Source organism: Eptesicus fuscus, chromosome 12 (assembly GCF_027574615.1).
Source record: "Eptesicus fuscus isolate TK198812 chromosome 12, DD_ASM_mEF_20220401, whole genome shotgun sequence".
NCBI classification, from domain to species: domain Eukaryota; kingdom Metazoa; phylum Chordata; class Mammalia; order Chiroptera; family Vespertilionidae; genus Eptesicus; species Eptesicus fuscus.
The window spans coordinates 87,726,003-87,739,032 of record NC_072484.1 but is presented as its reverse complement, the minus strand read 5'-3'; the positions used below and the strand labels follow the sequence as shown (position 1 = coordinate 87,739,032).

The 13,030-nt window shown below is 40.0% G+C and overlaps 1 protein-coding gene across 1 annotated transcript in view; it reads right to left on the bottom strand.

Moving 5' to 3' along the window:
• The window catches only part of CCDC178 (coiled-coil domain containing 178), a 232,156-nt gene that overhangs the window by 215,850 nt on the left and 3,276 nt on the right, over positions 1-13,030 (bottom strand). The window contains exons 2-3 of the mRNA XM_054724454.1: positions 10,779-10,868; positions 5,815-5,954 (exon numbers count right to left, since the gene is read on the bottom strand). Of these exons, the coding sequence (XP_054580429.1) occupies positions 5,815-5,954; positions 10,779-10,868 (230 nt within the window). The remainder of the gene's footprint in view (positions 1-5,814; positions 5,955-10,778; positions 10,869-13,030) is intronic.

Sequence of the window (13,030 nt, the reverse complement as noted above, 5' to 3'; positions counted from 1 at the left end):
TCGGAGATTTGGAAGATGGTGCAAAAAACCCCTGATGACAACCAGGTGCTTGCCCAGTGGGATGCAGGGGAAGGCAGCAGCCACTGGTGGGGGAAGGGCATCCTCCATGAAAGGACAAATGAGCAATGTTTGAGGGATTCGGGGACGTGCATACGTGGAGTAACGGGAGGACTTGGAGGTATTTCTGTCATTTTATCTCCCATTTGGGGGCAGGTAAAAGAGTAGTGCAGTGGAGGACTTGGAGACCCGGACAAAGGAAGGGATTGGAGTAGTTACCCCAGAGAATAATACTAGAGCAAGTTCTGGCTAACAAACAGAATAATTCCAGAACACTATTGAATGTCCCATTAAGGTCGGAGACCACAAATGTATAATATCTCAATTCTGAATTATTGTGGAATGTTCTCCAGCACTATTCAGCTCAGCTCAGGGGAGGTGGCAGACCATCAGAGAGGTCTCTCCAGGGTTGGTATGTTTTTAGACTAGAAGGATAATAAGAGAAAGAAGTAAAGGACCAACGTAGTAAAGAACCAATTTAAGAGATGAATTGATTAGGCAAGAAAATAAAGGACAATGGGAATGATAGAATGGGATATGTCAGGATTTGAAGTGACCTTAAGTTTCAAATGAAATATAATTGATAACAGAATGAGAGAACTCAAAGTATCAAAAATTTGGTCAAGAGGGTCAGATGATTAAGTAGTAGGTTTCAAAATTAAAAACAAATATGAAATGTGTAATCAAAGCAAAGTTTTCCAATTAGAATTATGAGCATTGTCACAATCATGCGTTTTGGTCCTCCTCACTGACATCTCAGGGACAGAGGACACAGCACAGTGATAAACAGGATGGTCTTAGATCTCAGACACGCCTGGCCTGGATGATGGTTTGCCATTGACTGTGAGACCTTGGGGGAAATCAACCTCTGAGATCACTTCCCTCCTCTGCATTTCCTTACAAAGTTTCAATAAGGAGTCAACAAAAGCATGCATATTAAGCCTATTATATATAGTAAGCACTTGATAAAGTTTTACTGTCATTGCTATTGATGATAATGTTATTTTTGCAAAATATAACATTTATATCTTAAAGAATGATTTCTAAAATGATTTCAATATATACTAAGTCAAACCATCCCCCGACTTAGGATCATTTGACTCAGTATATATTGACTTTACGATGGTACAAAAGTGACACACGTTCAGCAGAAACTGTACTTCGCATTTTTCATTTAAATCTTTTCCTGGATTAGCCCTCGCTGGTTTGGCTCAGTGGATAGAGCATTGGCCTGCAGACTGAAGAATCCCGGGTTCAATTCCGGTCTAGGGCACATGCCTGGGTTGCGGGCTCGATCCCCAGTGGAGGGCGTGCAGGAGGCAGCCGATTAATGATTCTCTCTCATTGTGGATGTTTTTCTCTCTCTCCCTCTCCCTTCCTCTCTGAAATCAATAAAAAAATATTTTAAAATAAATAAATAATAAATATTTTCCTGGATTAGTGATATATGGTAAGAGATTCTCTTATGGTGCAGCAAACCACAGCTACACAGTCACAGGGGTAAACAACCAATACTCTACAGTGTACTCACTGTGTTAAAGGACTTTGCCCACCTATAGTGTAGTGTAAGTGTTCTGCGCATGTCGAAGGCAGGCTCGGCTAAGCTATAATGTTCAGTAAGGTAGGTGTATTAAATGCATTTATTGGGATATAACCCCATCGAGAGGTCAAGGAGCATCTGTGCTTTCTCTCTATGCCATTCCTTTAAATCATGGCTGCATCTTAATGACTTGAATTAATTAAATAAAAAGTTTCAATTCAGTAGAGATCATTCCAAATTAAATAAAAGTACCTCGAGCCTAATAGAATAAGGTGGCAGAAAAATAAAAGAAAGCCTTCATTTGCATGGGAAGTTACCCATGCTATTATGTCCATCATTTTGGAGTGTTTTCTCATTCTTTGCAAAAATAAATATAGAGAAACATTGTTTGAGGTAACTACTCTGAAGAATTCTCTTCTCAAGATTCAGAACTGCAGTGAAACTGCTATGAGTGGATGGACAGGCCGATGGCAGGTGCATTTCTGCTAATCAAGGGCTCTACAGCTTTTATCCCAACAGGAAGGAGACCACTGTGGCATCAGGAGCAAACAAACCATAATGGTTGATCCAAAAAAGATGGATCTTTCACTCCTGGGATGTATTTCATACCCACAGTAGATGCCACTTTTCAATGACTTACAGCCACTTTTATGGCTTACTCATAAAAGATTAGAATGACCCTGCTTAAAAATGAGCAAGCTTGACCCCAAAAGGAGACTCCATACCCATCAGCAGTCGGCCCAGCCCTAGGAAATCATCCACCTGTTTTCTGTCTCTACAGACCGGCCTATTTTTGACATTTCTATTAATGGGATCATATAATGTAAGGTCTTCTGTGATTATGGCCATGGTTACACTGCTCTGAAAAATACACTGAAAACCATTCCATTGTACACTTTAAAAGGCCAACTTTATGGCATGTAAATTATCTCAATAAAGTAGTATTTTAAAAAATCAAGCTGTCTGTAGAGAAACATAATGGACAATTTCGACAAAAGTGAAATTGTCCGTTATGTTTTTGTAAATTAAAAGAAGAGGAAATGCTTTTGGGCCTAGAGAGGGCATCACTTTCTCCCTGTCCTTGACCCCACCCCGTCCTATCAAAATTGCACTCATCGAGTCCCCAAGAAAAGCCTAACTTCATCCCAGGAAAACATCACCGTGGACAGAACGAAGTAAAAGGCGAGAACCTTGTATTTTCAGACTCGGGGGCCTTAGCAGGAGACAGTTAAATAAACCTGTACATGGGCAAACACCCCCTCCTCTTGTGCTGCCTGCTGGACGCTTCAGGAACCAGTCTGTCTTCCTCACTGCACAAACTTTCCAACAACTGGAGTATGAAAACATGTGATTTAAAGAACCGAGAGAGATAATTAAACCCGTTGCTTGCTTTGACTCCTCACCATAAAATCCACAGAAATCAGATAATCTGCAACTCAAAATAAGAATTATTTGGTGGCCCCAGCCGTTTGGGCTCAGAGTGTGACCATATTTGGAGACAGAGTCTGTACAGAGATAATTAAGTAAACAAGAGGTCACTAGGGTGGACCCTAATCCAATAGGACTGGTGTCCTTATAAGAAGTTTAGACACACACACACACACACACACACACACACACACACACACACACACACCCATGTGGGGACACAGGGAGAGGGCGACCATCAGGAAACAGGCCTCCGGATAAACCAACCCTGCCAACACCTTGACTGGGGGTGCATTTCTAGCCTTCAGAACCAGGAGAAACAAGTTTCCGTTGTGTAAGCCGCCCATTCAGTGGTACTTGTTCCTGCAGACCTCGCACACTAATATACAGTAGGTCAGCCCTACCTGGTGTTTCTCCGTGGTCAGAGCTTCAGCAAGAGGATTGAAGGGTGGAGGGTTCGATTCTGGGTCAAGGGCAGGCACCTCGGTTGCAGGCTCAATCCCTGGCCCCAGTCAGGGCAGGCAACCAATCGATGTGTCTCTCTCATATTCATGTTTCTCTCTCTCTCTCTCACTCTCTCCCCCCCCCTCCTGTTCACTCTCTCTAAAGAATCAATGGAAAATATCCTCGGATGAGGATTAACAACAGAAAGAATTATTCTGTGCAGCTCCTGATGGGGATTACAATGGGATTTTGAATCATCTATAGGAAAATGTACATGATCTTCCCATAAGAATTCATATGTGTTTGCCTTTTTGGAAATAAAGCTTTTATTTATCAAAAATTCACAAGCTATTTTTTAAAGATTTCTTTCAAGTCCAGTTTCCTTAATTTTCTTTAATTTAAAATTTTCAAGAAAGAGTATGAATATAAAGTTGTCTAACTAATGTTACCAAAAGTTCATTTCTGCAAAAAATAATGGGAACTTCTTTTCTCATTATAGTGGATTAGTCAGAAAAAACATCATCTTTGAAGAAGATAGGTAGTTACCAATTCATCCTCAAAATATTAATTCAAATATAGATAACTAAACATCTAATCAATAGTTGTGGTGACCTAAACAAGAATCTATAATAATAAAAGCAAAATATGCTAATTAGACCAGACAGCCGAACAACCTTCTGGATGAAGCTGGGCTGCGAGGGCTGAGCCCCTTGCACGAATTTTATGCATCAGGCCTCTAGTATAGCATAAGAAACTTAAGTAAACTTACTCTACTGACCAGTTCAACACCAGCAAATCTACCAAATACAGAGTCAATAATAAAATATTTTTTAAATTAAAAAAAATAAAATTTTTAAAAGATTATGAGCAGTTACTTCACAATAAATTACATAAAGTTTATATGTGTATCATATTTATTTACTTGTAAACACTTTATGTTATTACAGTTTTTGTCTAGAAGTGTGTTTTTCTAACATTGTTATTTTGTGTGTTTCATGTTGTCAAAATGCCAACTAACACTCTATGTTTATGAGAATTAAGGCCTTTTTCGGCCCTTCCGGGTCATAAAACAGAGGCTGAAATGGGCTTTGGAGTCAGATGGAACTCAGTGCGAATTTCAACTCTTAATGCTTACTACCTGTGCCATGACATATAGATTACTTTATTTGTCTAAGTCTTAGAATTAAGTAGGATTCCGATAAAGGACAAACACAAAAATACATACTTATTAAGTGCCTAAAGAATTAGCAGGTGTTTGGTAAATGGTAGCTCTTACTACAGTAGGTAGATGGGTGCCTCAGGTGTATCTAGAAAAGGAAGGCTCTGCTTCAGGTCCCCATTTATTTTTTCATTCGAAAGACATATACTTAGTGCCTACTCTCCATTAGGCTCTTGGGTAGGCAACAGAAGGCAGCATTAACAAAGCAGCAACAGAAATAACATAACACCGATGTAGGGTGAGATAAATAGTACCATAGAAATAAGAATAGCTAGTGCATATTGGGTGCATGTCGTATGCCGCACTTTTAACACTGCCTCTCCATTTCTGCCGAAGGTCACAGCATGTGTAGTTATAAAGCCTGAGATTTTAACAAATGCACTAGAATGCTTTTCTCAAAGGAGACCAAACCCTAGACCAAGCATCACAGGTGGCCCACCAGAACCTTCTCAGAGCGATCCTGTAACAGTGGTGAAGGGAGAGACGTAGCTCAGGTCTCTGGCAAACTTACCCCCCCATGTGGACACACTGATTATGTATTAATTGCTCAGAGACATAATCTTTAGAAAAGTGTGAGAATGTTTTATCATTTCCAAATCATCCTTTGAAAATAATTGAATGTTACAGTGGTTTCAAGACTGAACTCCCTTCAGAATAATAAAGGCAAACTAACAGGTTAAGAAGACAAAGGAGGAATAATTATATTCTGTTTAACAGACCTATCAGGTATTTCTTTAGAACAAAATAACTCATTAAAAAGGGCACACTGTCCTTTCATACACCAGAGTCCTCGTCTAATCATCTAATCAGTTTAGTGTCCCAAAAAAGAATGTAAATACTATTTAATTTACTAGTCAAGTTGGCTTATGGAAATTACTACTTAGCATGATTGCCTTTGGATAAAGAAGAAACAGGTAGGGGGAGGAATCTATTTAATGAGGCTGTTTAACCCTTCTGAAGTGAGACTATCAAAATCACGTCTAGATTAGAAAATTAGACAGCTAAGCAAAGGTTCTAGGAACTATTTCAACTTTCATAAAAAACAACTGCTTGGCTTCTTTAACTAATGTACCCTTGTAGGCTTTGTAACATTTATAACAGCGTTAGCATTTTAAATGTCACTTACCTGTTTCAAATGTCCCTCTATTTTAGACTCCACATCTTCAATGTGTGAAATCATTTTGTTGACACATGGTGCTGGGATGTTCACTAAAGAACAGCTGTGACGCCGACATGGGTAACTAAAGTAAATGCCTTTGTTCATCACTAAAGATAAAGCAGACAGTGGAAGTTAGTTATCAGTTACATACAGTGTAGTAACCTTCGTGTTGAGAATATGCAAAAATATTCAACTTTATTAAAACTAATACTCAAAGTTTTAACAACTAGGTAGATAAATATGTCACAATTACAGAATGAACCTCCTAATATTTTGAAATCTAAAAGAATCGCTTATGACTTAAAATTTAAGAAATAAAAATGCAAGAATAAACTTTCAAACTTAAGTTTAGATGTTTCATAGCATTATGAACTAACCATGGCGGGGGGAGTAAAGAAAAAAGGCAGAAAACTTTTATTCATTTGTTTCTAAATAAATTCTAAATCGATTTTAAAAATGACTTTGAAATATATTTTAAATTCTCCCTTCAAAGAGATTCCACTTCTTCCAAAGTAAATAATATCCAATCACTCATGTACTGAAGGACTTCTTCCTTAAATCCAGCATAAGCTTTTCTTGCTGCAAAAAATAAAATGAAGTCCCCTTCATCCTCATAATAACCTCATTTTCTACCTTCCATTTCTGAAAATTGGAGTCTCTTACGGAGAGTGATTGATGTCCTCACCAGAGCATTCAAGTTGTGCTCATCATAAAATCCACTCAGTCTGATGTGCCTCAGTGACTCTAATCCTGGTATGTCCCGAATCATCTGAAGGTTGCAGGAGCACAGCAAAGCTGTCCATGAAACTCCACCAAAGTGCTTACTTGCAGTCCTTTTGTGTCTAAGGACTCTACTGGGCTGGATTATAGCTGCAGTTACTGATCGTAAAGGCAAGACACAAAATAGGGTCGGTGCCTCGATGAGAAGTGTGTGCTGACCTCATCTCAGCTGACCTTGAGAAACACAGAGGTAATGCTACTGCCTACTGACTGTGCCTTTTGTTTCAATGCCAACCTACAGAGATGGTACCTATTTTAGATATCTCCATTTCAACTGCAATCTTTTAAATGAAGTCTCATAATCTCCTCCTCCAAAATTACAATTTCTATGAAAATGACATATCTGTTTCATTTGTAAATAAAAGTTTTGACCCTATCCCATAAATCTGAACATATGTGTGTATCTGAATATACAAATCTTGATTTCATAAGCGAGGAAGCTAAGGCTTAGAGAAGTTATATAACAATGTCAAATTCTACACAATTGATAGGCAGGAGAGCTGGTACTTGACTGTATCTCGCTGGCCATGGAGTGTAAGCTATACTATAAGGGTTGTTTTCATATTTTTAAAAATGTGGCAAAGAGAAGCAGTCCAGAAACATATTTCAGGGCATCTCAAATGTTTCACATACCCCTTGTTTTTGAATTTTGAATGTTCCTTCAGGATATCAGTTTACTTTGGCCATACTGAACACATATACTTGCTATGACTATTTCACATGTGTTATAATACATATTTCTTCTTTAGTTCATACTCAGAGAAATATATATTTTCATCTCTGTAATAGTCAAAGGACCAATGTACAAGCTGGTGAAAATTACATATTGATCTCCTATCCAAGTATCCTGATAAGGGCATGTTGCCCTTCCTTCTAGAAATAAAAATATTTTAGTATACATTTAACAACTAGGCAGTTGTCCTTACACTAAAAACATTTGCTTTGCTTCATTAAATGTGGGGAAAACAAGGATAGTAATGACTCATTTAACATGTTTCTGCATGTGCCACTTTCAACCTACTGTGTGAATGCTAATTAATTTCCACAGCACCCCTATGGCTTGGTATTAACATCATACATTTGGTAAACTGTGGAGTGGAAAATACTATGAAGTTAAATTTTGCATTGAAATTCTGTAAAAGACTTGGCAGCATAAGCAGCACAAGAGAGAACCAGAATTCTAGAGTTCTTCTTACTGGTTTTATCCTAATGTATGAAAGGCATAAGTTAAACCTTGCTCTGTGTTGCTTTTTCATTTTACCCACCTTGGTGTCCACATTCATTCTTCTTTTTTTTTTTCTTTTTTTCACTTGACTGATAATTAACTGTGCTTCCTAAGCTAAAACTACTCAGTCTCTGACCCTAGATTTCTCATTTAATAAGTGAATGGGTTGGGAGGGTGCCATATAAAATATTTTTCACCTAAAATTCCATGATGCAATGAGAATTAATGGTCTTAGTCACACTTTAATGACAGAGCTGCTCCTGGTGAAGCCTGAGCACAGGTGGTCAGGATGGTCAAAGGATTCAGCTCAAACAGGACTCTCATCCTCTCTAACCATCTGCCCAACCCAACGTCCTTGCTCAGCATCAGTGTATAAGGGGACAGATCCTCCTGGATCTGGGCCAGAGCTGAGGTTTGTTGAGACTCTGCAACAAGAAACTTCCGTTTGAGAGAAAATATGGACTGGCTGGTTGCATTGGCAAATGTCATAAAAATACTATGTTCATGAACTGTCAACTCTCCTTGCTCAGTGAAATGGATGTTTACATGATTTATTCACCCAGCCATGATAATTAACGTGCATTTGAAATTTTAGAATGGTAAAACTCAAACCCTATCCATGGATATGGGGAATGGGTGGAATGAAACTGACTTCAGAGGGCATGAATGAACTTTCTAGAAAAATGGAAGACTCTAGCCTGGCCCATGTGGCTCAGGGATTGAGCGTCGACCTATAAACTAGGAAGACAGGGTTCCATTCCTGGTCAGGGCACATGCCTGGGTTGGGTTGCATGCTCGATCCCCAGTGTGGGGCATGCAGGAGGCAGCCAATCAATGATTCTCTCTCATCATTGATGTTTCTATCTCTCTCTCCCTCTCCCTTCCTCTCTGAAATTAAAAAAAAAAGTATTTTAAAAAATGGAAGATTCTATATCCTGTTTAAGATAACGGTAAAATAAATCTGTGTATCTGTCAAAAGTCACTGACTTGCAGACTTGAAATGAGTGAACTATATTGTACTTAAAATTTACCTCAATAAATTTGTCTTATTTTAAAAAAAATCACTAACCAGATCCTAGCAACACAATTCAATAACCTCCTATCATTCTCCATCTCTTTTAACTCTTTATACTTCCCTGAAATGCTTTTCTTCAATCGCTTTCTCTCACTTCATTGCCTATTTCTCCTCATAGGCATGAGTCTTGGTAAGAAATAATGTTCTCTCTTAGTTATCTCCTCTAAGTGCTTAACCCCCAACTAAACATCTTTAGACTTAACTTTACCCTGAACTCCATGTCAAAATGTACGTATGCATACTATGCAGGCTCTATTTCCTAGAGCCTGACCCTAGCACTGAATGGAGGAAGGGAAAGGTGGGACCTGCGGGATCCCATGCAGGATGGGAGGATGAAGTTAGAATCAGAATGTACCCATGGAGCTGCTATACCACATACAAGGAAATACAGACATTCATGACAACAGTAAACTTCTGGCCGAAGCCAGAAAGGCTACAGAGGAAAACAAACTCATTGCTCTCCTCAGACACCGAGCTGGACAAGATAAGGGATTCACGCAGAGCGCGCTGCAGGTGGGGAGGGGCCTGGTACATACCAAGCAGAGAGAATGGTACCCGACTCAGAGCAGGTCATCAGGAACGATTTGGCAAGTAAAGCAATGATGAGAGACTACGATATACCAAGATGAAACTTGTGGTGACAGGTCTGCCTCCAATCTACTTGGTGTTAAACATTTGGACTTTTTCAAGGCCAACAAGCCAAAGGGAGTCTTGAAGAGACAAACCCACTTGCAAAGCCAGTATTTCTGAAACTAAACTCATTTTCATGCCACTCAACCTCATTTCCTTTCTTGCTTCTCGGTTCCCATTATCAAAGTGTGCAATAGTTCAATCATTGTTGAATCCTCTTTTCATTCAAGTTCCTACTAGTATATTATTATCAAATCTTATTCCTTTATAATGTCTCCTTAATTCCCATCTTTCATAGCCATCGATCCTTCATCAATGAAACCTTATTACCTTAAGCCTGGACTGCAATGAAAAGGTAATCAGTCTCCCTATATCCTCCTGTAACCAAATAATTCTGCAGAGTAGACTAATATTTCCAAGCATGGTTATGTAACGTCTCTACTTAAATACATATAGGCCCAGAGACTGAGAAATGAAGTTCACACTCTTGAGCCTGAAACTCAAATGCTTCTTGACTGTACCTCAATCATTGCTAGCTTTATTTTAAGCGATTACTTTGACATTTCTCAATCTTCCTGATGCTGTAGTCAAAGTAATATATTTGTTCCATATTTTGTAGGTAAAGAATCGAAATGGCAACTTATTCCATTTTATCCCTTCAAAGTGAAGATGTCCAGAGCAGACATTTACTAACCAAGATTGAAAGATTTTGATATCAAGTTCTCCACCAGACTGACCTAAGAAACAAGTATGATCCCCTGTACATCAAATGTGCACATTCCTCAGTTCCTTCCACATGTAATATCAGCAACACTTTCAGCGATGTTTTATGGATTCTCAATGAACAATTTTTATTCTGGATTTCACACCTTTAAAACATCAGTCCTCATTCTTCTTCTAAAAGACATATCCTCATTAAACTGCAAGTTTCTAGCACCTGCCAGTCATGGCATGAGCAAAAAAGAAAATGTTTAATTTAAAAATTCATACATTTGTGAAATTATAAACAATTAATATAAATAAGTTTGCAATTAACAATATGTAATTAATAAAATAAATTATAATATTGTATTCTTAGTACTGTATATAATTCCTTTGTTAACTATTAATTGATACTTGGGGTTTATTGCTCAATAAAATATAATATTGATATCCAAATCTAATGAGTGAATATAAATATAGTTTATATAGGTTACTATACAATTTACATTCAGTCCTCACCTTCAGTATTTGTCATTTTATCTTCATGAAAAATCTCAACAGCTTCCTTAGGGGCACCAAATGGAACCAATGCTTGTGATGTGGCATTATCTTTTTGAAAGGAAAGAAAAAGTTCAGAGAGCAGTTAATATATATTTTTAAAATAATTAAACACTATTAAGGAAGTGAAACTACAACTGCCACTACAGGCAAAAACATTTGCAAATCATACCTATATATACAAAAGCCTAAGTGACCATTCGACCGGTAGCTATGACATGCACTTACCACCAGGGGGGCAGATGCTCAACACACAGGCATGGATACATGGAACAGACTGATGAATCTCAGCGGGAGAGTGGGAAGAGATTACCTTATTTTCCGGCATATAAGACGACTGGGCGTATAGAAGATTTTCCTGGGTTAAAAAGTCATCTTATACGCCAGAAAATACAGTAACTAAAATCTTATATGCATACTATAGGCCTGGTGCACAGATTCGTGTGGGGGGGGGGAAGGGGTCTCTCGGCATGGCCTGTGAGTATCGAGCCGGAACTGGCTCTCTGACATCCCCTGCGGGGTCCCAGACTGCGAGAGGGTGCAGGCCAGGCTGGGGGACCCCACCAGTGCACGAATCCATGCACCAGGCCTCTAGTATTTAATAAAAGCCTAGTTTCTGGAACATATAAAGAATTCTTACAACTGAACAATAAAAAAGACAAATAACTCAATTTTAAAATAGGCAAAAGATGTGAATACACATTTCTCCAAAGATATACAAATGGCTAGTAAGTACATTTAAATATCCTCATCATGGACAGACCTTGAGCGTATCATGTTAAGCCAAATAAGTCTGACAGAAAAGTTAAGAACTCAATGATTCCATCCACATGTGGGATATAAAACTGAAAGCAACAAATGAACAAACAAGAAAAACAGAAATTCACAGGCACAGACAACAGTATGGTGGTCACCAGAGGGGAAGGGAGGGCTTGTAAAGGGTAAAGGGGCTCAAATATATGTTGATGGAGGATGATTTGACTTTGGGTTATGGACGCACAATGCAATATAACGGTCACGTATCACAGAAACGTACACTTGAAACCTATATAATTTGTGAAGCAATGTCACCCTAACAAATTTAATAAAAAGAAAAGATTCTCATCGTCATTAGTAATTAGGGAAATGCAAATCAAAACCACAATGAGATGCCACCTCCCACCCACTAAGATGGCTATAACATTATTTTCAAAAGACAAAAACGGAATTTAACAAGTGTTGCCAAGGATGTGGAAAAACTGGAATCCTCATATATTGCTCTTTGGAATGTAAACTATTGCAGATGCTTTGAGAAAAATTTGGCAATTACAAAGTTAAACATCAAGTTATGAAATGACCCAGCAATTCCCGTCCTAAGTGTATACCTAGCAGAAATGAAAACAGATGTCCACATAAAAAGTTGTACTCGAATTTTCATAACATTATTCACAATAGCCCTAAAATGGAAATGACCCAAATACCCATCTATTGATGAATGTATAAACAACACGTAGACTCTTTACGCAGTGGAATAGTATTCGTCCACATAAAGGAACCGTGACAGAATGCTAGTTTACAAGAAGACAGGTACACAAAGCCAACTGTTTCTGCGAGTTCATTTATAGGAAATGTCCCGAACGGTGTCCCCTCCTGCCCCCACACCCGCCTCGAGGGCGTCTCTGTCACCTCTGAAATGCCGACATAAATATCGAAAGAGGCGGCATCAGTGTCTACGCCGAGCGATGGCACAGAGCGGGGCCAGACACCTGCCGGGGGCATCCCTGTCTGGACAGTGTCGCGAGGTGTGAGCCCAGGGCAAGACTTTGTGGCCGTGGCAGCGGCGGGCCAGGTGGGCTGCTGCCCTCGTGCCCCCCGGGTGCTGCCCTCCTGGCCTCCTGCCCGCCGGGTGCTGCCCTCCTGGCCTCCTGCCCTCCTGCCCGCCGGGTGCTGCCCTCCTGGCCTCCTGCCCGCCGGGTACTGCCCTCCTGGCCTCCTGCCCGCCGGGTGCTGCCCTCCTGGCCTCCTGCCCTCCTGGCCTCCTGCCCTCCTGCCCGCCGGGTGCTGCCCTCCTGGCCTCCTGCCCTCCTGGCCTCCTGCCCTCCTGCCCGCCGGGTACTGCCCTCCTGGCCTCCTGCCCTCCTGCCCTCCTGCCCGCCGGGTGCTGCCCTCCTGCCCGCCGGGTGCTGCCCTCCTGGCCTCCTGCCCTGCTGCCCTCCTGCCCTCCTGCCCGCCGG